General features: G+C 44.4%; 2 protein-coding genes across 2 annotated transcripts in view; both read left to right on the plus strand.

The window, feature by feature from the left end:
• Positions 1-24,290, plus strand: part of SNRNP48 (small nuclear ribonucleoprotein U11/U12 subunit 48) — a 578,580-nt gene that overhangs the window by 246,876 nt on the left and 307,414 nt on the right. The window lies entirely within an intron of this gene.
• BMP6 (bone morphogenetic protein 6) overlaps positions 1-24,290 on the plus strand; it is a 146,189-nt gene that overhangs the window by 106,947 nt on the left and 14,952 nt on the right. Inside the window, exon 2 of the mRNA XM_060023670.2 lies at positions 13,817-14,012. Coding sequence (XP_059879653.1) covers positions 13,817-14,012 — 196 coding nt within the window. The remainder of the gene's footprint in view (positions 1-13,816; positions 14,013-24,290) is intronic.

Raw genomic sequence — 24,290 nt, forward strand, 5'->3', positions numbered from 1 at the left:
TGAGTATTATTGAAGTATTTTGAGCTGATTAATTTCTTTCCTCTGCTCTTTACCATTTAAACTGCTTGGAGTTTGCATCCTGAACGCTGAGTGCAAAGCAATGTGAGAATTGGTGTTCTGGGCCCGGAGTGTTGCGGCTTCAAAAAACAAAGCTGGAAAGATGTGTGCAGTCGGTCCCCCGGTTTCGCTGTGCTCTGGGGGATGCCCCTGGGGCTTGAGGAAAGATAGCGGGGGCTAGCGTGCAAAGCCTGAGTTTGTTCTGGCTCCCTTTGCCTGCTGGGGACACTGCGGTGCCCAGGAAAGGGCACGGGGCAGCCGTCAGTCCCGGCTTCTGCTTTCATTCTCTGAGCCCTCCTGGGGGTATGAAGGCGAACCTGTCACGGACCCTGCTTTTGAGAGGCTTATGGTCTAGCAGGGGAGGGTGGCAGCCACACGAGCAGCTGGCCATCTTAGTATAAGGTCGGGGTACAGTTTCCATGGGACGTTATGGGAACTTAGAGTGAGGGTCCCCAGACCAGTGGGGATGGGGGTAGGGTGGAGAAGGACGGCAGTTAAGGAAGGCTTCCTGGAATTCAGCCTTGAAGGTTTAAAATAGTGCCGATTGCCCATGAAGTATCCCAAGTAATGGTTTTAGTTCTAGCAAAAGAGAAACACTTAAAACTGAGTGGAAACACATTTTTTAAAAAGAGCTTGATATTTTTCACCAAAGCATTAGTAATTACAGAGGAAATAACTTTGATTTACCTCCCCTTAGTTTTTGGCTTTAATGAATTGTCTTTATTTAGCATTACATAGGAGCACCAAAGCATTTTCAAAATTGGGGGCCTGTAAGTAACGTCTTCATCCTGGAGGTGAGGGAGGGAAGGATCTTTTTTTTATAATTCAAGTATTGTTGATTTACAGTTTCATACTAGTTGCAGGTATGCAGTATAGTGATTCAATATTTTTGTAGATTATACTCCACTTAAAGTTATTATAAGATATTGGCTCTATTTTCTGTGCTGTACAGTATATCCTTGTAGCTATTTTATTGCATAGTAGTTTGTACCTCTTAATCCCCTACCCCTGTCTTGCCCTTCCCACCACCCCTCTCCCCACTGGTAACCACTGGTTTGTTCTCTGTATCAGTGTGTCTGTTTTGTTGTCTTCATTCATCTTATTTTTCAGATTCCACATATAAGTGAAAACATGCAGTATTTGTGTTTCTTCGTCTGACTTATTTCACTAAACATAATGCCCTCCAAGTCCATCCACACTGTTGCAAATGGCCAGTTTTCATTCTTTTTTATGGCTGAGTAATATTCCATTGTGTGTGTGTGTGTGTGTGTGTGTGTGTGTGTGTACATACACGCCACATCTTCTTTATCATTCATGTGAAAGATCTTTGAAAGGGCAAGGCGATTGTATAAGTAAGGCAAAGGCATGAGGTTCTGGGGAGTGTGGTCAGAAAAACAGAGCAGTTTAATCCCTCCTAAGAGAAGAGCTGAGGCAGGGGAAGGTGAGGGGCGGGACGGGAAGGCGGTTGGGGGGTCGGGATTGAAGGCTCTAGGCAGGCATGCCACAAGGTAGGTCGGGGCTGTGACTGTGGTACGAGCTGCAGTGTGGGGATAGATGGACAAGGGGCAGAAGTGAGGGCAGCGGGACAGGCTGTGCAGGGGCAGTGGGCATGGAGGGAGCAGAACGGGTGGGTCAGAGAGACCCTTAGAGCAGTGCCGTCCAGGAGAACTTGCTGTGACGACGGAAGTGTTCCCTGACCTGCTTTCTGGTACAGCATCCACCAGCTGCATGGGGCCACTGAACACTTTTAAAATTATTTATTTATTTTTATAAATTTATTTACTTATGTCTGGCTGCGTTGGGTCTTTGTTGCTGCACGCAGGCTTTCCCTAGTTGCGGCGGGCGGGGGCTACTCTTCGTCGTGGTGCACAGGCTTCTCATTGCGGTGGCTTCTCTTGTTGCGGAGCTGAGCTGTAGGTGTGCGGGCTTCAGTAGTTGTGGCACGTGGGCTCAGTAGTTGTGGCGCACGGGCTTCGTGGCTCTGTGGCATGTGGGATCTTCCTGGACCAGGGCTTGAACCCACGTCCCCTGCATTGGCAGGTGGATTCTTAACCACTGCGCCACCGGGGAAGCCCCCCACTGAACACTTTCAACGTGGCAGGTGTGACAGAGGAACTGCACTTTTCACTTGAACCCCTTTACACTTAAATAGCTACTCGTGGCTACAACACGTTTCTGGAAGGTGAACTCCACACAAGCCGGGGACTGATCGGCCAGCTGGGCCTGGCCAGGTGGACAGGGGCGAAGCTACAAGGCAGCTCAGTTGGGGGATGGATGAGTTTCCTCTTGTGTGTGTTGGGGCTTCCAGGGGACCAGGGGCATCTGGATGATGACGTGCACCCAGCAGTAAGACAAACACAGTCCTTAAGGGAGAGCAGTGGCTGGAGATGCCAGGTGGGAGGCATCAGCGTAAAATCCCAGCAGAAATCATAAAAGTGAGCAGCTTAGGGAAGCCCCTTCACTGCCTTTGGCCTCAGAGTCCTGTTGATACCGTGGTGATCTTGTTTGCTCTGCCTGCCTGCTGGGACTGTTCAGAGAAACAGATGACACGATGTCTATGGCGGTGCTGGTAGACTCTTCAAACATTAGGCGGGTTTTATAACATCGTTCGGAGTGGAGAGGAATGTGTCCCAAATGTTATTTTCCAAACACAGAAGATAAAGGCCCCAAATTCTGGAAGTGTTGCAAGCTAGATAATCCATCAGGCCCTCCTGCTAAAAGATGACTAGGTCCAGGATAAACAGAGGCAAATATGTCTCCGTCAGGAATGTCAGGGACTCCGAGACATCTTGGAGGGCTCCCTTGAGGTTGTTCCTGTGAGCAAACAAACATAAAAGCCGGTGTCTGCGAGTGCAAATACCAACACCACTCAGATCACTAGACCAGCTCAGGGCCCAGGCCAAGGTGGGAGAGTGGTCCTGGAGGGGTCCCCCGTGAAGCCAGGGCCCTCCAAGCTTCCAGAAGAGATCCCTGATTCCAGTCCTCTCAGAAGCAAATGTACTTTTTTTTTTCTTTTAAAGAAAAGCAACACCAGTTTAAACATTTAGGATGAATTTCCATCAAAAATTACCTACAAATTTCCAATCACCCAAGGAGATAAAACCAGCAAAAGGAAAGTCATCAGAGGGACGGGAGGGCGATGTGGATTAAGTTCCCCAAGGATTTCACATATTAGAAAACAGACACCAAGTTAGAAAAGGGAAGACAACTATGTAGGAAATACAAAAAACGAAGAATAGTATAATAATACGTAGTAGTGATACAGAACAATGGAAAATGACCAAGTAGACCACAGAGCAACTATAACAACAAAGGAAGCTATTGGAAAAAAATTTAAATGACAAACTAACAGATGCCTTAAACTGTACATTAAATACCAAAGAGAGAATTGGTGAACTTGTAGACGGGTCTAGAGAGGTGGTTCAGCCCACGTACGAGGAGGTAAGTGATGTAAACGTGCATTTAAGAGAGGCAGAAATTAGAATGAGAAGGTCTAATATAATATCCATCTAACTTTCATCTCAGAGGAAACTGAAGTTAAGTCAGGAGAGACCACTATCGATGAGCTAGTGGCTAAGACTTTCTCAGAACCGATGGGAGATAGGCAGCCATAGACGTATGAAGTCCAGTGTCACCCCAGCACAATAAATAAAAGGAAACGCACAGCTCAGGGCATTGCAGTGAAGCTGCAGCACAGCAGGCACAGGGACATAAGAGCAACCCGAGAAACCAGATCATACAGAAAGAAATGATGAGTCTGGTATAATGAATACAGGCTTACGTTTCTCCTCTCCGTCACAGTGAGGACATTCTGCCCGCCCCGTATTGCTGTGCCGTTGAAACCAGAGGTGTGGGAGAGTTGATTTTTCTCTTTGGGCTGTCCCATTTGTCTGTTTTGACTGAAGATGTTCACTTCTTCTGTGAGAAAATGCATGTTATGTATGCTGATGCTTACTAAATGTAATCTGATTGCTTCTTTATAGCCGTGCCTAGAAGGAGGCAAAGTGGTGGTTATTTGCTGTCCATGGGACTCTATCAAGGCTGCCCCTGTTCAGCTTCAGTCTTTCCTGGTGACACATGTTTATTAGGAGCCCGAGTGCACTCCCTCGTGTTAGCTGAGGTCTGTGCCTTGATTCCACTGTAAGACATGCGTGGTTGAAGCGATCGAACTTCTTCCCAGCCTAAAGTGATGTTAACACCTGTTGGGGTCGGGAAAAAGGTTCTAAAATGAGATTTTCAAAATAAAAAATGACTTGCTTAACCCTTACTACTAATGATGGTATGTAGGCGCTAATTTTTGGTCCTAAATCTTTTTATAATATATGCACTTAGTCTGGTCTTAAAAGTCATTGGGAATTAAAGGGCAGCCTTGGGGGTTCCTTTATGGGGACTGAACTGTTCTGGATCTGTGGCGGTGGTTATAGGAATCTATACATGTGACAAAATGTCATAGAGTTATGACATACGTACATACCCAAAAAAGTGCATGTGAAAGCTGGTGAAATCACAGATGTAGAGGAAAAAAACGTATGGACACCAAGGGGGTAGAGCGGGGAAGGTGGATGAATTGGGAGATTGGGATTGACATATATACACTGATATGTACAAAATAGATAACTAACAAGAACCTGCTGCATAGGACAGGGAACTCCACTTTGCTGTACAGTAGAAACTAACACAACATTGTAAAACAACTATACCCCAATTAAAAAAAAACAAAGCTGGTGAAATCAGAGAGAGGGTCTGTAGTCTTGCTAAGGTATTAAAGCCAGTGTCAGTTTCTTGGTTTTGTTATTGTTCTTAGTTATACAAGATGTTACATGGGACCTCTCTGCTTTTTATTTTTTTATTTTTTTTCTTTTGCAGTATGCGGGCCTCTCACTGTTGTGGCCTCTCCCGTTGCGGAGCACAGGCTTCGGACGTGCAGACTCAGCGGCCATGGCTCACGGACCCAGCCGCTCCGCAGCATGTGGGATCTTCCCGGACCGGGGCACGAACCCGTGTCCCCTGCATCGGCAGGCGGACTCTCAACCACTGCACCACCAGGGAAGCCCCTCTCTGCTTTTTAAAAAAAAAAAAAAAAAATCTGTCCTATTTTTGCAACCACTTAATAGATCTGTATAATTATTTAAAATAAAAAGTAAAGTTTAGATTAAAAAAGTCATTTAGAGCATATGGTAGCCAGGAAAATAGCTTCTTCTTGATATTTGTGATCCTCATAGAACTTGAATACACATATTTAGGAATATTTGGTGAACCCTGGAGGGAAGGGTCATGGCACTGTGGTTAAAAAAGTGAGTAGGAGGGCTTCCCTGGTGGTGCAGTGGTTGAGAGTCTGCCTGCCGATGCAGGGGACGCGGGTTCGAGCCCCGGTCCGGGAGGATCCAGCATGCCGCGGAGCAACTAAGCCCGTGAGCCATGGCCGCTGAGCCTGCGCGTCCGGAGCCTGTGCTCCGCAACGGGAGAGGCCACAACAGTGAGAGGCCCGTGTACCACCAAAAAAAAAAAAAAAAAGTGAGTAGGAGAGTTGAACTCAGTGTCTCTGGCACTATTTAAGGTTGCAAGCTTGCAACAGAGAAGTCAAAAGGCCACCATTGTTACAACCCTTGGAAAACTAGCCAGAACTTTCTATGTTGCCTAAAATGAAATCAGCTTGTGCCATAGCATGAAAAAAAATGTTTATAGTTATCAACGGAATGGGAATTTTTTTTAAAAAGGGTTTCAGCTTCTTCAAGTTTGGTCTATAGGTGGAAGCATTAAGCATTTGGAAAATGTAGAATTTATTGCGGAATGAAGGTACCCTTGAACAACGGGGGTTTGAACTGCGTGGGTCCACTTACATGGCGATACTTTTCAGTAGTGAATACTTCATACTACACAGTGCGTGGTTGGTGGAATCCATGGATTTGGAGGAACTGAGGATGTGGAAGGCCAGCTCTAAGTCACACTCGGAGTAACCCCCGAGTTATTCAAGGGTCAACTGTAATTCCCTGAACTGAGCTATACTGAATTAACCACCGAGTGAGTCCAGTTAGTGAGAAAGTAATGAATATGGACTACTCTTAAATGTATTAGAGAGAGTGTTCCATTCTTTTTTTTTTTAGTTATCTATTTTATACATAGTAGTGTATATATGTCAATCCCAATCTCCCAGTTTATCCCACGAGTGTTCCATACTTTTCCCTCCCTCTTTCTTCTTTTATATTTGCAGTTGAAGTAGGTGGTGTCTTTATTTTTCTCTAGACAACTTTAATTGATAGAATTCAGATTTTGTGGAATGATGTTCAGAAAATACCTATATTAAAATATCTTTATCACGATCAAATTAAGCAGTAGTGAGAAAGAAAAAGTGACCTTCAGTAAGTTGAGTCAAAAAGGAAATCCACGAATAAACAATATTAGAATGAGAAAGACATAAATAGAGCAGAGATTAAATAATAGAATACTCTGAAAAAGTTTATGGCAATAAATTTAAAGAATTAAACCCAAATTAACAAATTTTAGAAAATACACGCTGACTTAAAAAAAAGATAGCTTGAATATTTCTATATGTTTAAAGGAAAATGAATGAGTAATTAAAAATATTCCCCAAAGGAAATTCCAGGATCAGATGTTACTAATAAGTTTGCCAAACTTTCCAGGAAGAGATCATTTCTTGAAAAGAAAGGGAACACTTCCCAACTTATGCCAAGAGCACGTGTAACTTGAAACCAAACAACATGATGGTATGAGACCATCACCAGGGTCACTTATGAAAACGAATGCAAAAATTTCAAACCATAAATTGGAAGGGTAGTGGAACACATGACGTGACACCTTCAGGTCAACGTCATGGACTGCGTGTTTGTGTCCCTGAAATTCATACTGTTCAAACTCTAATCCCCAGTGAGACAGTATTAGAAGGTGGGGTCTTTGGATGATAAATAGGTCTAGGTGAGGTCATGAGGCTGGGGCCCCAGGATGGGATTAGTGTCCTTATAAGAAAAAGAGACTCCAGCTCCCATACACTCTCTCCCTCTGCGAGCACGCACCAAGGGAGGCTGTGTGAGGACCTAACTGGGAAGAGGGCCCTCAGCAAGGACCCAGTCCTGCTGGCGCTCTCATCTCTTGCTTCCAGCCTCCGGAACTGTGAGGAACAAATGTTTGCTGTTTAAGCCACCCAGTCTGTAGTACTTTTGTTACAGCAGTTACAACTCACTGAGACAGGGAAGCAGTTTGCTGAACTTATTAGGTCCACAGTTTGTAATGTGCCTCGTCCTTTCCAATTGTTTAACCTTAGCAGCACTGAGCTGGATTCCAACACAAGACTGAAATGAGCATCCTCACCTTCTTCATTGTTTTAAAGGAAGTGGTTCAAACGTCTCACCATTAGGACTGTTGTTAGTGTACGTTTTTATGTTGACTCCTTATCAGGTTAATGGAGTTCTTCCTATTCCTGGTTTGCTGGTTTATTTTTCTTTCTTTATTTTATTTTTTGGATAAGCAACTCTTTTTTTGGGGGGTGGGTATAGTTGTTTTATAATGTATTAGTTTCTGCTGTACAGCGAAATGGAGTTCCCCGTGCTATACAGCAGGTTCTTATTAGGCATCTATTTTATGCATATTAGTGTATACATGTCAATCCCAATCTCCCAATTCATCCCACCACCACCAGCCCCACCACCCACTAGTTTGCTAGTTTAGAAGAGACTCAAGTGTAAGGAATGGACCCTGTTGGGCTCCTGATTCCAGCAAACCCAATGTAGAAAGACAGTTTTTGAGGCATTTGAGGAAATTTAATTATGGATTGGGTATAGGACAGTGAGGAATTATTTTAACTGAGGTGTGATCATACGTTGTGATTGTGTAAGAAAATGTCCATTTTTAAATTTTTTAACAATGGTAAAACATGCATAACATAAAATTTACCACCTTAGGTACAGGTACGTTCACACTGTTGTACGACAGTCACCTCCATCCTCTCCAGAACTTTTTCATCTTCCCTCACTGCAACTCAGTACCCATGCAACACTAACTTGTCATACCCGCAGCCCCTGGAAATCACCATTCTACCTTCCGTCTCTATGAGTTTGAGTGCTCTGTATACCTCATGCAAGTAGAATCGTACGATATTTGTCTTATTTCACTTAACAAAATGTCCTCAAGGTTTATCCATGTTGTAGCACGTATCAGAATTTCTACTTTTATGGCTGAACAGTATTCCATTGTATTTATGGACCACATTTTGTTTATCCATTCGTCCATTGTAGATGTTGGATTCTTCCTATCTTTTGGCTTTTGTGAATGAAGCTGCTAAGAACGTGGTATACAAATATCTGTTTGAGTCCCTGCTTTTGATTCTTTTCTTACACACCCAAAAGTGGGCTTGCTGGATCGTGTGGTAATTCTGTTTGATGTTTTGAGCAATCACTCGACTGTTTTCCACAGCAGCTGCTCCATTTTCCGTCCCTACCAGCAACGCACAGGGGTTTTACTTTCTCCACATCTCCACCAGCACATATTAAGAAAATGCCTGTGTTTGTAATAGATCTACACGCGGTAGGGCTGCAGAAGGAGAAAAGTTGCTAGTCAGCCATTCCCACAGAACCTCAGCACCCCACCAGCTGATGGGCAGCACAGCCCCCTGCCCGGGCAGCCTTCAAGCTTAGCTGTGGCCGTGACTAGATTTTCCCTGGGTGCCTGTAAAACTTCCGTCATGTCTCTGAAAGGAAAGACTTTAAGAGAAAAAGAAAGACTAAACACTCTGTGATTCCGTGATACATACGTATGTAGTAAAACTTTTTCAAAGGCAAGGGACTGGGAATTCCCTGGCGGTCCAGTGGTTAGGACTCCATGCTTTCACTGCCGAGGGCGTGGGTTCAGTCCTTGGTCGGGGAACTAAAGTCTCGAATGCCCAGAATAAATAAATAAATAAATAAAAGAAAGGCAAGGGACTGCCAGACGTTATTCATGACCCGAGGTCCCTTGTGGGTGGGAGTGGGGGATGGAATAGTGTTCACCTTCCAGTTTTTAGATTGGGTGCTGGTCTCATTTGTGCTTCGTTATTATGTTGCATGACCTCCATAAATTACATATATATACATACTTTTGCATATATAATACCACATAATTTACACTTATAATCTTAACCTAGTAACGTTCATTCTTTTGGGCTGTGGCTCCTCCCTGTTGACGGGAGGTCCGGTGCTGGTCTGAAATTTCAGCTGGTATCGTCTGAGGCAAAGAGAGAGAACAGAGTGAGTTTTATAAAGCGAAATTGATTCAATTTCAAGGATTGTATATGTCCTTGAATTACATCCTCCCTACTTGATTTGGTGTTAAAAGGACCTTTAAAAATAAAATCAGAGTGTTGAAAGGGTGCCGTTTGTTGTCTTATTTGTTTTATTGTCCTTACAAAAGGAAAACAGAAACAGATGTCCTTGTGTAAGGTCATTACCATTAAAAAAAAATGTTTTCAGTGGTCCTTGAAATAAAAAATTATAGGAATTGTTGCTTCAGAGAACACAGTACTGTGTTCAGTAGCCAAACACCAGGGCTGATGACACTTAGGACAGTGATTTCACTCACCTCCCTTTCCAGAGGATGTAAGTCCTCCACTGTCAAAAGCTCATTTAGAGACGTGAGTAAATTTGAAAAGACGTATTCTCAGCTCAGAGGAGCTCGATTGTCAAATACCGCTAACGATGCTTCCAATTACCATTTGCTGAGCCCTTCCTCTATCACTGACTGTCTTGTACAGACTGTCTCACTTAATCCTCAGAAATGTTGTTATTCCCATTTAACTGATAACTGAAACTTTGGCTGGTATCTTGCTTGTTATCACCTGAGTAAGATAAGGGGGAGCTGGATTTCAAAACCGTGTTGTCAGCTTCACACGTCGTCCACATTCTTGGCTACTACCTCGCTACTACCTATTCCACACATGGCACCATCTTTGAGAAGCTAGATGCAGGGGCTACAAAATAGGTACTGAGCGCTGGATCCCCACCTCAGCCCCCTCTCATTTTTCTTGAACTGTCTGATGTTTAAGGAGCCCAGGTCGCAGAGCTCAAAGGGGAAATGCTAAGCTCATTGGAACCATTGCCGTTTTACGGTGGTGGTCTTCAAACGCACATGTAGGCAGTGACCTAATTGTACTTATTTCCTGTATCCTTATGAGACATTAGCAAATGCACTGTGTAACTTTAATTGTGGGCAGAAGATCTGGGGAGAGAGGAGGCATTCCAAGCAAACTCCAGTGACCAGTAGCTGAGGTCTCCTGGGAAGAGTGAGGAAGATGGTGTAGCTTTGAGCTAAGAGGCACGAGGAGAGGTGCAGGCGACAATAAGGAGTTTAGGTGGGAGAGCTTGTAACGAGGTGGGCGGCAATCAGAGACTCACGGCGGGGGGGGGGGGGGGGGGGGGCGGGGACACTGAGAAGACCACGCCTCTCCTCCAGGAAGGAATAAGGAAAAGCAGGAGGAAGTGGAGTGCTTCAAGACTGACCAGAGGAGAATTGAGGAAATGCACATATAAGGCAACGAGTTCTAATTCGCACGGTAATAAAATGGAAGGCTTTGAACTATGCTTCCACTTTCTCATTTTTAGATTCTTTATCTATCTATTCACATCTGTCTGTGAGCGGCTGCCAGGATCCTTCCTTAGTCACACACACTGCCTCCCAGGATTTCAAAATCCCTCCTTAAGAACTGCGTGCAGTTTCTCCCCTTCCTGGCAAGGTCAGACTCTCCTTCTTTCTTCCTCTCTTACCCTCCCTTCTCATCTTGTGTCAGTTGCCTCTTACCGTGTAACAAATCACCCAAAACTTAGTGGCTTCAAACAGCAAGGTACTGTTATCATCTCTCACGGTCTGGTGAAAAGACTAGGATGAACTGGGTGGCCCCCCGCCCCAGGGTCTCTCATGCAGTTGCAGTCAGGTGGTCACTGGGGTTGGGGTCATCCTGAGGCTCCAGTGGGTTGGACATCCAAGATGGCATCTTCATACCATGTCTAGTGCCTCAGCTGAGGTGGCTGGGGACTGACTGGGCTCTTCCCTCCCTCCTTCCTTCTCCCTCTGTGTCTCTGTGCGCCACACAGCCTCTCTACATGGTTACCTCGGACTTCCTCATAGTCTAGGGGGTTCAGAGTAGTTGCACTTCTTACGTGGTAGCCATCTTTCCTTAGACATTCCAAGACACCTAAATGGAAGGAAGTTCCAAGCTTAGGACTTAGCCTCAGAATCACTCAGCACCACTGTTGCTGCCTCTTGTTGGTCCAGAGAAGGTCACAGAACCAGCCCAGGGGAGAAGGGACCACCTAAGGGTGTACATACAGGAAGGTGTGGTTTACTGGGGGTGGTATACCTCTCCAAAGACTAACATATTTCTCATGTATTGAAATGTCTGTCCCTTCTCTCCTCCTTATAACTGAAACATCTTAAGTCACTGTTTTATTTTTATTTTTAAGTCACTGTTTTATGTCTTGCTTCGCATCCGTAGTTTTTCTTTCTGTTGTTTATGTTAAGAGTGATTGGACGACTTCTTTGAGGAATTCTTATGCATTCTCTCAAAAGAATCTTAAGAATATGCTTTCATTTCTTGATATTGAAATTTTTAAGCACCCAAGAGGCCCTAGAGAAAAGCTGTGTGACTCTTTTTTAGAAAGTCTCTTTGGGAAATCAGATTCGATTCACTTTTTAACCACTGATGATAACATATCAAACTGAAAAGGCAGATCAGTTTTAGGGAAAAGTGATCCACCATCAGGGGTGGGTGTCCTTGGGTGAACTCCCCAACAATATTGCTTTTCATGCTTAGCCACTAATTAAAAAACCTGTTCTCTTGTTGGGACTGAACCATGGTTTACTTTCCGGCTGGACCTTTTTTTTTTTTTAACTTATATTCAAGCTCTTACACAAGCCAAAGCTTACTGTTTTTTAACAACTCCCTCCCCCCCACCCCGCCCCCAGAAAAGGGATAACTTGAATCTAAAAGATTTGTTGCACAGTCACATGGCAGCTTCAGAAATTCTTTATTTAAAAACCTCGTACCGATGGATGGCTTAACTTTCCCAAGCTTCTGCAATGCCATCGAGGTCTCAAGTTCGTGTAAAGTTATTGGCTTTAAAGGAGCTTAATCTGCAGAGCTTTTCTCTGGTGATTATGGAGAACAGCACATGGGGGAGAAAGTGGGCCATTGGAGGTGGCAAATAACTTGATCTTTTTTTTTTTTTCTACCCACAAGCCCTGGAAAAACTCTGCCATCGGGGATTAATTTGCTCATGAGATTTTACTGCGGTTGCCATTAAGAAAAACCTAACGGGAGCAGCAGGGCAGAAGCATTTCTGAGCTCTGGGGAAAAGAGTCAGGATTTGTGGTGGGAAGCAGGATGCTCGTTTTTCTCTCCTACAACGATGATGAGTTAAGCTCCGAGGTTGCCAGCGTTTCTCTCACTCAGGACCTTGTATAGAGCCATCTGAAGGCTGACTCTGAAGCATGATAATCCGTAGTTTGTAGTTTTCCATAGTTTGTCTTTATGCAGGGAAAAGATTTCCTTTAAAAAAAGCTTTTAGGGAGTTCCGTGGTGGCCTGTTAGGATTCGGCGCTGTCACTGTCATGGCCCGGGTTGGGGAACTGAGATCCTGCAAGCCGCGTGGCACGGCCAAAATATGAAAAACAAACAAACAAACAAAAAAAACGCTTTTAGACTCGATCCTTTCCCAGTTTTTAAAAAAAGCCTTAGGGCTTCCCTGGTGGCGCAGTGGTTGAGAGTCCGCCTGCCGATGCAGGGGACACGGGTTCGTGCCCCGGTCCAGGAAGATCCCACATGCCGCGGAGCGGCTGGACCCGTGAGCCATGGCCGCTGGGCCTGAGCGTCCGGAGCCTGTGCTCCGCAACGGGAGAGGCCGCAACAGTGAGAGGCCCGCGTACCGCAAAAAAAAAAAAAAAAAAAAAAAAAGCCTTAGACAATCGCATGTTATCCCGTTGGTGATGTGTTTCCGCAACTCGGTCCTCATACGTGGGTTCTACATGCAGGTTAAATGGAGACCCCGGCAGCTTCATAACCCAGAGGGTCCCTCCCCTCAGAAGCGTTCAGCCCTCAGTTTCCTCCAGTAGAGCGAGGGCAGTGGACTTTAGTTAGAGCAATATTTTCTATGAAGTTTCACACCAAACCCCTCAACAAAAACTCCCCCTGGACATCAGGCAAAATACTAGGACCGTTCGAGCTTCAGACCCAGGCGGAATGCGCTGCCCACCCCCATCTCCGACCACGGAACACCCCTCCCCCAGCAAAGGTTAGCTCAGGGCTGCCCTTGGTCTTGGCAACTGCCTGGTGGGGAGAGAAGGAACCAACCTGAGGGGATAGGAGAGCAGCAGCAGGAAAGGGGGGCTGGGAGGGGACAACAGGGCCAGGACGGCAGAGGCGTTCTTAGTCACTGTTGCCTGGGTCCCTCCAGCTTCCCTGGGAAGCCCTCTTCCTCTCATGCTGCAGATGAGGAAGCCGGAAGGCAAGAGTTTAAATAACTTGCTGTCATGCAACTTGGTTAAATAGTTTCAAGTCGTTAAAGAGAATCTAAGCATTGTATTTAATCCCTGGGGAGAATGAAGGATTTTAATCTCGGCCTGGCAGCCTAGCCTGCGGTTCTTTCCACCACCCACGATCCCTCTAATAAGGGTAACGGTAAGCCGTTTAGGAATGAAAACGGGGGAACTTTCTAGATGTGAGCCTGTGGCACTTAGCCAAGTAACGATAGTTGTCACTCTCTCTTGTTTAATCCTATAGTGGAGGACGACAAGGAGTTCTCCCCTCGCCAGCGACACCACAAAGAGTTCAAGTTCAACCTATCCCAGATTCCTGAGGGTGAGGCGGTGACGGCTGCAGAGTTCCGAATCTACAAGGACTGTGTGGTTGGAACGAGTTTTAAAAACCAAACTTTTCTTGTCGGCATTTACCAAGTCTTACAGGAGCAGCAGCACAGGTACGGAGGCTCGAGGAACCCCAAAGGGTGGGGCTGGCCCCCGTTTCTCACCCCGTCACCTTATAACCCCGACTGTGTCTCTGGAAGGTGGCTTGGAGTTCAAGGGCAGCACACGGGCGTCATGGGGGCTGTGTTCCCAATGGTAGCGTTGAGCCAGCAAGACGACTTTTTTGCTTTTAAGGTGAAAATTTACCAAATAGTTTTCTTTTCCGAAGCAAGCCAGTGAATGGTATCTACTAAGCATCCTTTGTGTTCGGAAAACATATAACTCACTGGGACTAAAATGTTTCCCGCTATGTTTTAGTCCCTACTTCGAATGGTGGATGAGGGTGGCTAACGTAAGTTCGCACACGGAAATTATATGAGGATGCTTAATTGCAAATGCTGCTGATTCAAGCAAACAGAAGGCTGTGTGCTTGTGCATGTAATATACACGTATATGATATGTCTTTGAGTAAGTGTGTGTGTATATGTGTGTCTCAAATGTGTTTTTTATCATGTAGTTGCAAGGGACCGGTAGACTTTTTTTCCCATGTCTATATTATTCTTGTTTCCTGAAATGAGGCCACACTGTTTGACAGAAGAACTGTGTTCTTGGGGCTGCCTAGCAAATAAAGGAAAACGTCCATGGAGTGATGTTTAGAGCCTCGGAGGGGCTAAGGGATGAAGTATTACAGCAGTTATTTCAGTCCTACATACAGCACGCAGAAAGCAAGCCCATGACCTTGAACTTTGCTTGTACGTAGGGCTCAGTTGAGTGGTTTGGCCAGACAGAGAGTCCGATGCAGAGGTCAGCAGCGCCCGTGGTTCTCAGAGGGCAGCAGGTAGGAACTCGGCCCGTGATAGGACATTCTGGCAATTGTGTGGTAAATACGAAGATAAAAGAGAAAGGAAGAGAATGCAGAGGAGGGGGGACATTTATGTCCTCTATTTATGGACTCTATTAGCTTTGGTTTTATAAACCACCTCCAGATTCTTGCTTTTGGTCCTGGAAATCTGTTAATTTCCCAAGAAGGTCCAAAAGTTTGGATTAAGAAGGTCCAAAGGAAGGAGTTGGGTCTCTCCTGAACTTACGGATCTGTGTGTGGGTCTGTCGCAAATACACAAACTAAAATAATAACCAACATGAACTTGCCCCATACAAGGACCATTTTGAGAGCAATGCCAACGTTTGGCCCTGATGCATATTCAAGTCCGTAATGAGGGAACTGGAGAAGGAGGGACATGCCAGGCTGTGGGCCCATGTCCTGGTGTTGGACAGACACACGGATGGCTGTCTGTGAATTCTTAGCTGTGGCAGTTAAATTGTAAGTAAAACAGAGCCGTTGCAGGATCTTTTTAACAGACCAGAATTTCAGAACGGAAGGCAGGTTTTCTGATGTCTGATTTTCGCTCCTAAATAAAAGTGTATTCATTGACTTAACTGTTAAGGGCCTCTCTTGAAAAGTAAATTATTCGTTGCTAGATTTTCATCTTTCAGTATTTCGGAGAGAATTGCTATTCAGGGATTCTTCGGAACTGCTTCAGCCATTGATTTTCAATCTGCCGAAGTATTGGTCCCGTAGCCTTTCTCTGATGGAAGGAACCTGCTGGTGCCTTTTTTGGCTCAGACGTTTGTTTGGAAAACATAGTTTTCCGTGTTCTGCAGGAAAAGCTTTAGAGTGAAAACACTAGGTTGGAGGTTTTGTGACTATGGATTTTTTTCAAAATTATTATTATTTTAAAAAAGAGAGAGAGCACGCGCTGGCGGACCATTTGTAAGGTTTACGCTGAACTCCAGCCAAAAACGAACAGCTGCCTTCAGCCTCAGATCGTGGTGTCACGCTTCCTCCAGGCCAGCAGCGAGCTTGGAAAACAAAACTCCCAAATGGTCCCAACCTTTGCTGACTCCGTGTCAAAGCAGAGTTGTAATTTCTCTGCGTTTTAGGATGGGAGCATTTGGTGATTGGATGTGTTTAATTTTTGTGCATAGGAAAGGGGAAATCCTGGGAGAATTGGGAGAATTCCATGCTTTTAAAGAGTTCCAGGTTGGCCAGGAGATTTTCTTATCAGTGGGCCTGGAGCCCAGGCTGCCTGTGGTTTGCTCATGTCCTTCCAGAGGCCTCCAGATTGAACTGTGGGACCCCTTCTGGGGAAGGGTCGATCTCCCCATCTGTACCATCTTGGGGTGTCTTGGCTGAAAAGGACCCTCCAGGCCTGTGAAGAAACGTAGCTGTCTAATCTGTTTCAGTGAAATTTGTAGCATTTGATAGATCAGCTTAACACACGTGGGTGTTGCAAAAGAGTTGGCCTCCTTGGAAAAGAAAAAAGGCAGGTGTTTCAGTGCTGAGTCATACCCTCAGCTGAGGCAGAAGTTCTGTGTTGGGCCTCCTGGTGTAAAGGGCAGCTAGGGAGCCTGACCCAGGGAGGGTCAGAAACGATTCTTGGAAGATAGGCCGTTGCTGTGAACTCTGTGGAAACCTCATTTCTCTGACTGGTAAGAAATCACTGGACCAGGTAAGTTCAAAAAAGTGATGAGTTGAAGAGATGGTGCTTTGAGGTAGGACAGGGTAACAATTGATACAGTATTCAAAACCTGAGAATGAGCCAGGAGATGGAATCTAAGTCCTGAAAAGATCTGGAGCAACTCGCAGAGTGGAGTGGGGTTGGCAACCCCACAGCATACGCGGTCCTATCAGAGGGGCACAGGGCGCCCTTTGTAGTTTACTTTAAAATTTTAGAGTACGGTGTGGGGTTGGTATCTTAAGATGAGTTTGGTGTTACTATCTGATGTAAGAAATTGTTATGTTTTTATGATGACCTTGGTGGAAACTGGCATTTCTACAGTGCTTAGAGTTTGGGAAAGACCTTCCCCCACGTTCCTTCCTTAGGATTTAGCCGTGACCCCATCAGACAGCTGGGCAGGCTATCCTTAGGAGGATGAAACGTGGCACATACGGATTTTGCCAAGTCCACATTAGGCCTAAACTATGATCTGCTTTGATTCCCTCAAAGTCATCCCAGTGACATGGGGACAGTCCTGAGATAAAGGTGAAATGCCAGAAAGAGGTAAGCGGTCCCCTTATGGCCTTGCATCTTCATCTCCTTAGCTTGGATGCGAACATCTCAAGGATGCTTCTGTTTGGATGGCATAGGAGACAGCTCCGTTGGGGGTACAAATGTGTCTGTTAGAATTCAGGCCCTGGTATTGATACTTGGGCTTTCAAGGCCCCGCGATGGAAAACCTCTGCAAACCTTCACTGATCTTTTGGTCAACCATGGATCTACTAGCCGTTCTTCTAGAGGACGGGGTGTGGAGGAGAAAAAAGACTAGAATAAATTTACATGAAAGTACTTGTCCTTATTCACAGTGTTATATCTTTGTCCATTTATTTTACCATTTTCTCCTGAATCTCATACACCCTAAGCTGTCTTCATACTTGGAGGGTAGAGGCTGCTCTGATTAACTGTCAGCCTTCCACTGTGTGATGGGAGGTTGTTGATGGTAGCATGTTGCTTTTCATAACATGTACTCATGATCTTTACTTTTATAGCACCTATAGATTAATAGTGCAGTTTGGGGGCCTTTAAGAATATCATTTGCATCTACATTTCTATCTGGTGAAAGACATACTTTGACTCTTCTTATTCAATTTTGTATATCTGGAAGTCAAAGTCAAACAGCATCTCTTGAAAGCCAGCCAGAAATTTTTTCAGTGTCTGAAAGATGGTTCTGTTTGGTACATGAACTGGCCACACGTGCCTCTGATAGTTTTGACATCCCATATTCTACTCTCTATGGTTTGGCGGTTGTATTACCTGGCAGCGATAATCTATCTTCTGTGTATAGGATAGCTTTTCTTTTTTGTGTTCTATCATGATGCGGTCCTTTGGAAGACATTTAAAGTGAGAATTAATTACCAGATTCAAAATTCACTTCCTCCTGGTATAAGCACTATCATGACTCTGTTTGCAGACAGGCAAAGCAGGGTCTTTTGTTTTGTTTTTGTTTTTTCAGTTTGGTCCATATGTTTCATCCTAACTTCAGAATCCTTAGGATTGGAAGATGTGCATCTTTGAATCAAGGGAACAGGGCAATGCTGTGTTAAAAGCTGGTTTTTAAAACCAAGAAAGATTTCCTTAGGCCACCCAGAGGCCATGCCGGTGGAGTCTCCAGAAACAATGCCAGACTGAATTATTGTTTAAAGTTGTGACCAAGTTCACCATTTCTGACCTGCTTTTTAAGATAGAATATAATCGTTCCAGGAGAGAAAATAACTGTCAAAAGGCAAAAAACAGTTTTCCAAAATTTTTAATTTGATTCGCTCCTCTGAACCATTCACAGAGATAGGGAATGTAGGAATAAGTCAAGGAAGGGGGATGGACATGAGTCCAGGTTGGGACATGTCTGAGTCATGGTTGGATGCCCAAGAGGCAGTGGGATATGGGAGTGTTTAAATCAGCAGAATGAGCTAAACTCTACAGGAATGGATATTTGAGATCACAGGTGAACTACAGAGGTAGATTAGATAGCTGTGTAAGAATAGAAGAACCTAACTGACCCTGGACCACTTATTAAAAATACTATCTTTTTTCCGTGCACATCAGTGGCATTTTTGTCATGTATCAGGTGACCACATGTGTTTGGGTCTGTTTCTGAGGTCTTTGTTCGGTTCTATTGATTGATTTTTCTCATATCAATAAAAACTCTGATTCTTTCAGTTTTGTAAGAAGTCTTAATATCTGGTGTGTAAGTTCTCCAGATTTGTTCTTTAAGATTTTCTTGGCTATCGATGGCACTTTGCATTCTCAGATATATTGTAAACTCAGCATTTCAACTTAGACAAAAGAAACTTGCTGGGCTTCTGTTTGGAATTTCATTAAATTTAGAGCTTGATTTGGGAAGAATTGACTCTCCCTAATATTGAGTGTTCCAGTCCACGTTTATTTAGGCTTTCTCTAATTACTCTCAATAACATTTTACAGTTTAGGGGGTCTTGAATGTTTTTATTAGAATTATTCCAGGAATTGAAGTTTTTATCCTATTGTAAATGATGTTATTAGCTTTTAAAAATTTCAGTGTCTAATTCTTTTTTGCCCACATGTAGAAATGTAATTGATTTTTTTTTTTCCTTCGGTACATGGGCCTCTCACCGTTGTGGCCTCTCCCGTTGCGGAGCACAGGCTCCGGACGCGCAGGCTCAGCGGCCATGGCTTACGGGCCCAGCCACTCCGCGGCATGTGGGATCCTCCCGGACCGGGGCACGAACCCGCGTCCCCTGCCTCGGCAGGCGGACTCTCAACCACTGCACCACCAGGGAAGCCCTGATTTTTATATATTGATCTTATATCCTGCAACCTTGCAAATTTACATATTAATTCTAATAATTTTTCTCTGCAGAATTTTAGAATTTCCATGAATATAATCATGTCATCTATAAATATTTTTATGTTTTCCTCTGTAATTCTTATATTTTTCCTTCTCTTTTTCTTGTTTTATTGTGCTCACTAGATATCCAGTGCACTGTTGAATTCCATTCAAATTTCTGTTAGATTTCTAATCTCAGATTGGAAATCTCTGTCAGATTTCTAATCTAAGGGGGGGGGGAATGTTTAATATTGCACCATTAAGGATAATGTTTGCTATAAATGTTTTTGTAGATACTCTTTATTTTATTAAGGAAATTCTCCTCTATTCTTAGTTTGCTATGGGTTTTTAAAAATTAGAAATCGATGTGCATTTTATCCTTTTTCTGAATTTTTTGGGATGATTATAGTTGGTCCTTCATATCCATGGGTTCTGCATCTGTGGCGTCAACCAACCATGGATCAAAATATTTGAAAAGAAATTCCAGAAAGTTCCAAAGAGCAAAACTTGAATTTGCTGTGTGCTGGTAACTGTTTATTGATACATAGCATTTACATCGTGTTGGGTATTATAAGTAATCTAGAGATGATTTAAAATATACAGGAGGATATGGGTAAGTTACATGCAAATACTGTACATGATTTTGTATAAGGGACTTGAGCATATGGGGATTTTGGTATCCAGGTATTTTTGGGATCCAGGTTTGGGTCCTGGAACCAGTCCCCCAGGGATATTGAGGGATGTCTATATATGATTTTTGTCCTTGATAGTGTTAATGTGATATACTACATTAAGTGATTTTCAGGTGTAAGGCCAACTTCACATCCCTGGAACAAACCCAACTTGTGATTTATTATCCTTTCACTATAAGGCTAGATTCCAAGATCATGTCTGAAAACTTTATTATCTGGATCACCTGTGGGTCTGTTTCTATTATCTATTTGTTCCCTTGGTTTTTCCTCATTTGGTTTCATTTCCTGGCATGCCTGATAATTTTTTAAAATTAAATTCTGGGCGTTATTTATGAAATCAATTCTAGATACTGGTATCTCCTTCCAGACTGGGTTTCATTTTCTTCTGGAAGGCAGAAAAACTACAGACAGGTAGATCACCTTGTTCTCTTGTCTTAACTGAGGCTGGGTTTCCAGGTGTGTTAAGGCTTCTCCATTTCTGGTTTTCCTTTTCTCCTACAGTTTAGCTCTTCAGGGGTCTCAGCTGAAGGTCTAGGTTGTTTACCAGAAGTTCCCTTCCTTGGTGGCCTCTGAACTCTAATTTTTTAACTCTCCAGTATTGAGAGACTGCCAAAAACTCTGCTTTGCTTTTTATCCTCTAAGCAGTTGCTTTCTGCTTGTTTTCTCAGCTTCCTCCTGCATGCAAACACAGTCTAATATTTGGCAAGCATCTCAAATGGAACTATTGGAGTTCATGGACACCAGGACTTGAAGGGCCAAGGTCCTGGAGGAAGTGAACCCAAACTTCTATGAGATCACTTTTATGAGCTCACTTCTCTACAGCCTCTTTCCTCTGGGACCTTAGCCCTTCAAGTCATAACTTCCTGAAGCTCCAATTTGCGTCCCCAGCCAGCGAGATTGCTCCAAGCTCCTGGCTGCTTCTCCTTTCTGTTTGATATCCTTGCGTCATGCTAGGAATTAACAAATACCCTGAGATGAAAAAGCAACAGCAAATACAGGGTTCACCTCAATGCATTTCTCTTCTCTCTGAGCTCTCGACTCCTCAACCATTGCCTTTCTCGGTTGCTCTAAGATGGCTTCCAAGAGGTTTGTGTTTTTAGTCTTAGCAGGAGTGTTCGTTGGATACATCGTAGCCAGAAGCATCCGTCTCTGAAGTATCATATTTTTATTATTTTTATTTGGAAATCTTTATAATGAATCCCCACACATGTTGATGTTTGAGTCATTAACCAAACAGTATAGTTCTGGAAACCAGACCTGAACGCGGTAGTGGAGCCAGGATCTAGGCGAGTTGTTTTCTTAGAAAAGCGTTTCTCATAGACTGATTCTCCTAAACTGATTGCTGTATGAGTTCTGTCGGATGTTCAGTGCTGCCGCCCAAAGTGAAGTAATGTGAACTCTTATCTCCACCGACATGAAAGTGAGATACCTGGGACCCTTTTCTTTTATGAAGAGAAGGGCAAACTTGAGAAAGCCAGGAATAGGAGAACCCTATTGTCGTTTGGGTGGAGGAAAATCAAAGCCTTTTTATCGCTGTGCCCAGCCACACCTGTTTCTCTTTCTGTATCTGGCTTTCACAGGTCCCATCCCCAGGGACTCCTGCAATCTTACTGCTGGCTTGATAATCTCTGACGCACTCAGCGTGGGCCCCGGGCAAGCACTGAACTTTTCAGTATTTGTTCCTTTGCCCCTGAAAAGGGGATAATGTAACTGACCCACAACTGCTGTTATGTAACCCGTTAGTTTCATCTTCTTAGTCAAGAACATATTCCTTAGACTTAGAATCATCTCCCTGAAGTTAAAAGAAAAAAAAGATTCAAGAAGCTACCAAATCTTCTTCCTCGGCCTGTCTACGTTCTGTTCTTTGCAAGGGCGCAGGGTGGCTGAGAAGGTTAGAGGGGAATTAACATTATCACACAGAACTGGATACACTCAGAATAATGCTAAGTTTGGGGAGAGGGGGATGTCAGGGCATGGGGAGCCGGAGGAACTATTGTTTGGAACTGTTTATCCACTTGGTAAATGTGGCAGAGAAAAGAAAATAGGTCTGAGCTTCCCTGGTGGCGCAGTGGTTAAGAATCCACCTGCCAATGCAGGGGACATGGGTTTGAGCCTTGGTCTGGGAAGATCCCACATGCCACGGAGCCACTAAGCCTGTGCACCACAACTACTGAGCCTGCGCTCTAGAGCCCGCGAGCCACAACTACTGAGCCCACGCGCCACAACTACTGAAGCCTGTGCGCCTAGAGCCCGTGCTCCGCAGCAAGAGAAGCCACCGCAACGAGGAGCCCGCACACCGCAACGAAGAGTAGCCCCCGCTCGCCGCAACTAGAGAAAGCCCGCGCGCAGCAGCAAAGACACAACGCAGCCAAAAATAAAATAAATTATTTATAAAATAAATAAATTTATTTAAAAAAAGAAAGAACATAGATCTTTGTTTCTAGAACTATGCCTTCTGGATTATTCATTCGCAGAAACAGGTTGCTTTGGTTGCCAGCATCTCCCGCGGGACGTCCAGCTTTGTGGGAGTTGGGCCATGGTTGTGGTCAAGATTTTGTTTTGCTATTTCTTTTAAAATCACAAATTAACAGTATTTTACCGTTTTAATTCCCTATAGTGGGCAAGGACGTGGATGTGGGGTTGGTGATAAGAACTAAAATATATAAGATGTGCCCATGACATGATTAAAAGGTGGCAGACCCTTCATTCAATCTGTGTTCAATCGCTAGGGCGTGCTGGAGTATTTGCCCCGGTGTCTGGGGGCCAAAGAGGACAGGTTAGGTGGCCATGAACTTGTACGAAGTAATCTTCCACCTTCCCCCTCTCTCCCTGTCTCAGACACATAGAAGCAAAGCTTCTAAAAATGCAGCTGCTTTGGACTTGATCTAACCTGTGCTTCTGTTTATCAGTCTCACTCTAACTCCCTGAGGGTAAGGCCAGCCCCTGAGACAATCAAACACTTGTGGAGCCTACATGACTTTGCATGATTTTAAGGAGAGGAGCAAGATATTTTGAGAGCAGACAGCTTTGAACCTTAAGTCTAAAAGGCAGGCCAAGGTCATTCTCCTCATACTCGAGAAGGAGAGTGCTGGAGGACAGCGCCTCTGAGTGTGGTCCCCAGACCAGCGGCACCAGCATCACCTGGGAATCTGTTTTTTGTTTTTGTTTTTGCGGTACGCGGGCCTCTCACTGCTGTGGCCTCTCCTGTCGCGGAGCACAGGCTCCGGACGCGCAGGCTCAGCGGCCATGGCTCACGGGCCCAGCCGCTCCGCGGCATGTGGGATCTTCCCAGACCGGGGCACGAACCCGTGTCCCCTGCATCGGCAGGCGGACTCTCAACCACTGCGCCACCAGGGAAGCCTGGGAGTCTGTTAGAAGTGCGAGTCTGCAAGGCCCCGCCTCAGAAACTCTAACAGTCTGTGTGTTAACAAGGCCTCCCTCCAGGGGATTCTGATGCAGGCTGACTTTGAGAGCCTCTGCTATGATGGTTAAGAGCCAAGTTGCCTGGGTTCAAATCCAGCTGAGCGAGTGTGAGCAAGTTGCTTAACTCGTATGTGCCTCAGTTTCCTGCTCTGTAAACCTGTGGTGGTATGAATAGTATTTTGTTTGCCTCTTCGGGTGGTCGTGAGAAGCTAACATATGTAGGAGAAGTCCTACATATGTTTACATGGTAAACACCATGTAAGGGCACAGCTGTGTTAATATCCTGACAGCAGAGTGATTTGTACTGGTTTATTGAAGATGAAGTATCCCTTACAGAGTGGAAGTGCGTTTGATATATGAACTTTTGATGCTCATCCTAGAGGTGCAAATTGGGTAAATTCAAGTACCATAAAATCAGTGAGAGCTTGGCCGATTATATAATAATAATGTTCATTCACCCTTGTTACTCAAATCCGTGTGTGTGTGTGTGTGTGTGTGTGTGTGTAGCAGTTTACTCTGATTTGTAATGCTTTGTTTTCAAATATCCTATTTCTTTCTATCTTTTTAGTTGGTAAAAGTTCAGACGTAATCCTCTATATACGATACATTACATAAGAAAAAAGTAAAAATCCTTGCCTTACTGTCTAATTTTCATTGATTTTTGACTTTCATTCTATTTGAAAATTGTACTTCTCGCCTAAAGAAGACCTCGATGCCCCTGGAGTGGGGTTTAGAAGGGAACCCCTGCTGTTTGCGTAGCAAAGTCAGGAGCGCCTTGTTCGAGGCAACACTTTGACAGGGTGCGTAGACTGAGAA

The sequence above is a fragment of the Delphinus delphis genome, chromosome 10 (assembly GCF_949987515.2).
Source record: "Delphinus delphis chromosome 10, mDelDel1.2, whole genome shotgun sequence".
NCBI classification, from domain to species: domain Eukaryota; kingdom Metazoa; phylum Chordata; class Mammalia; order Artiodactyla; family Delphinidae; genus Delphinus; species Delphinus delphis.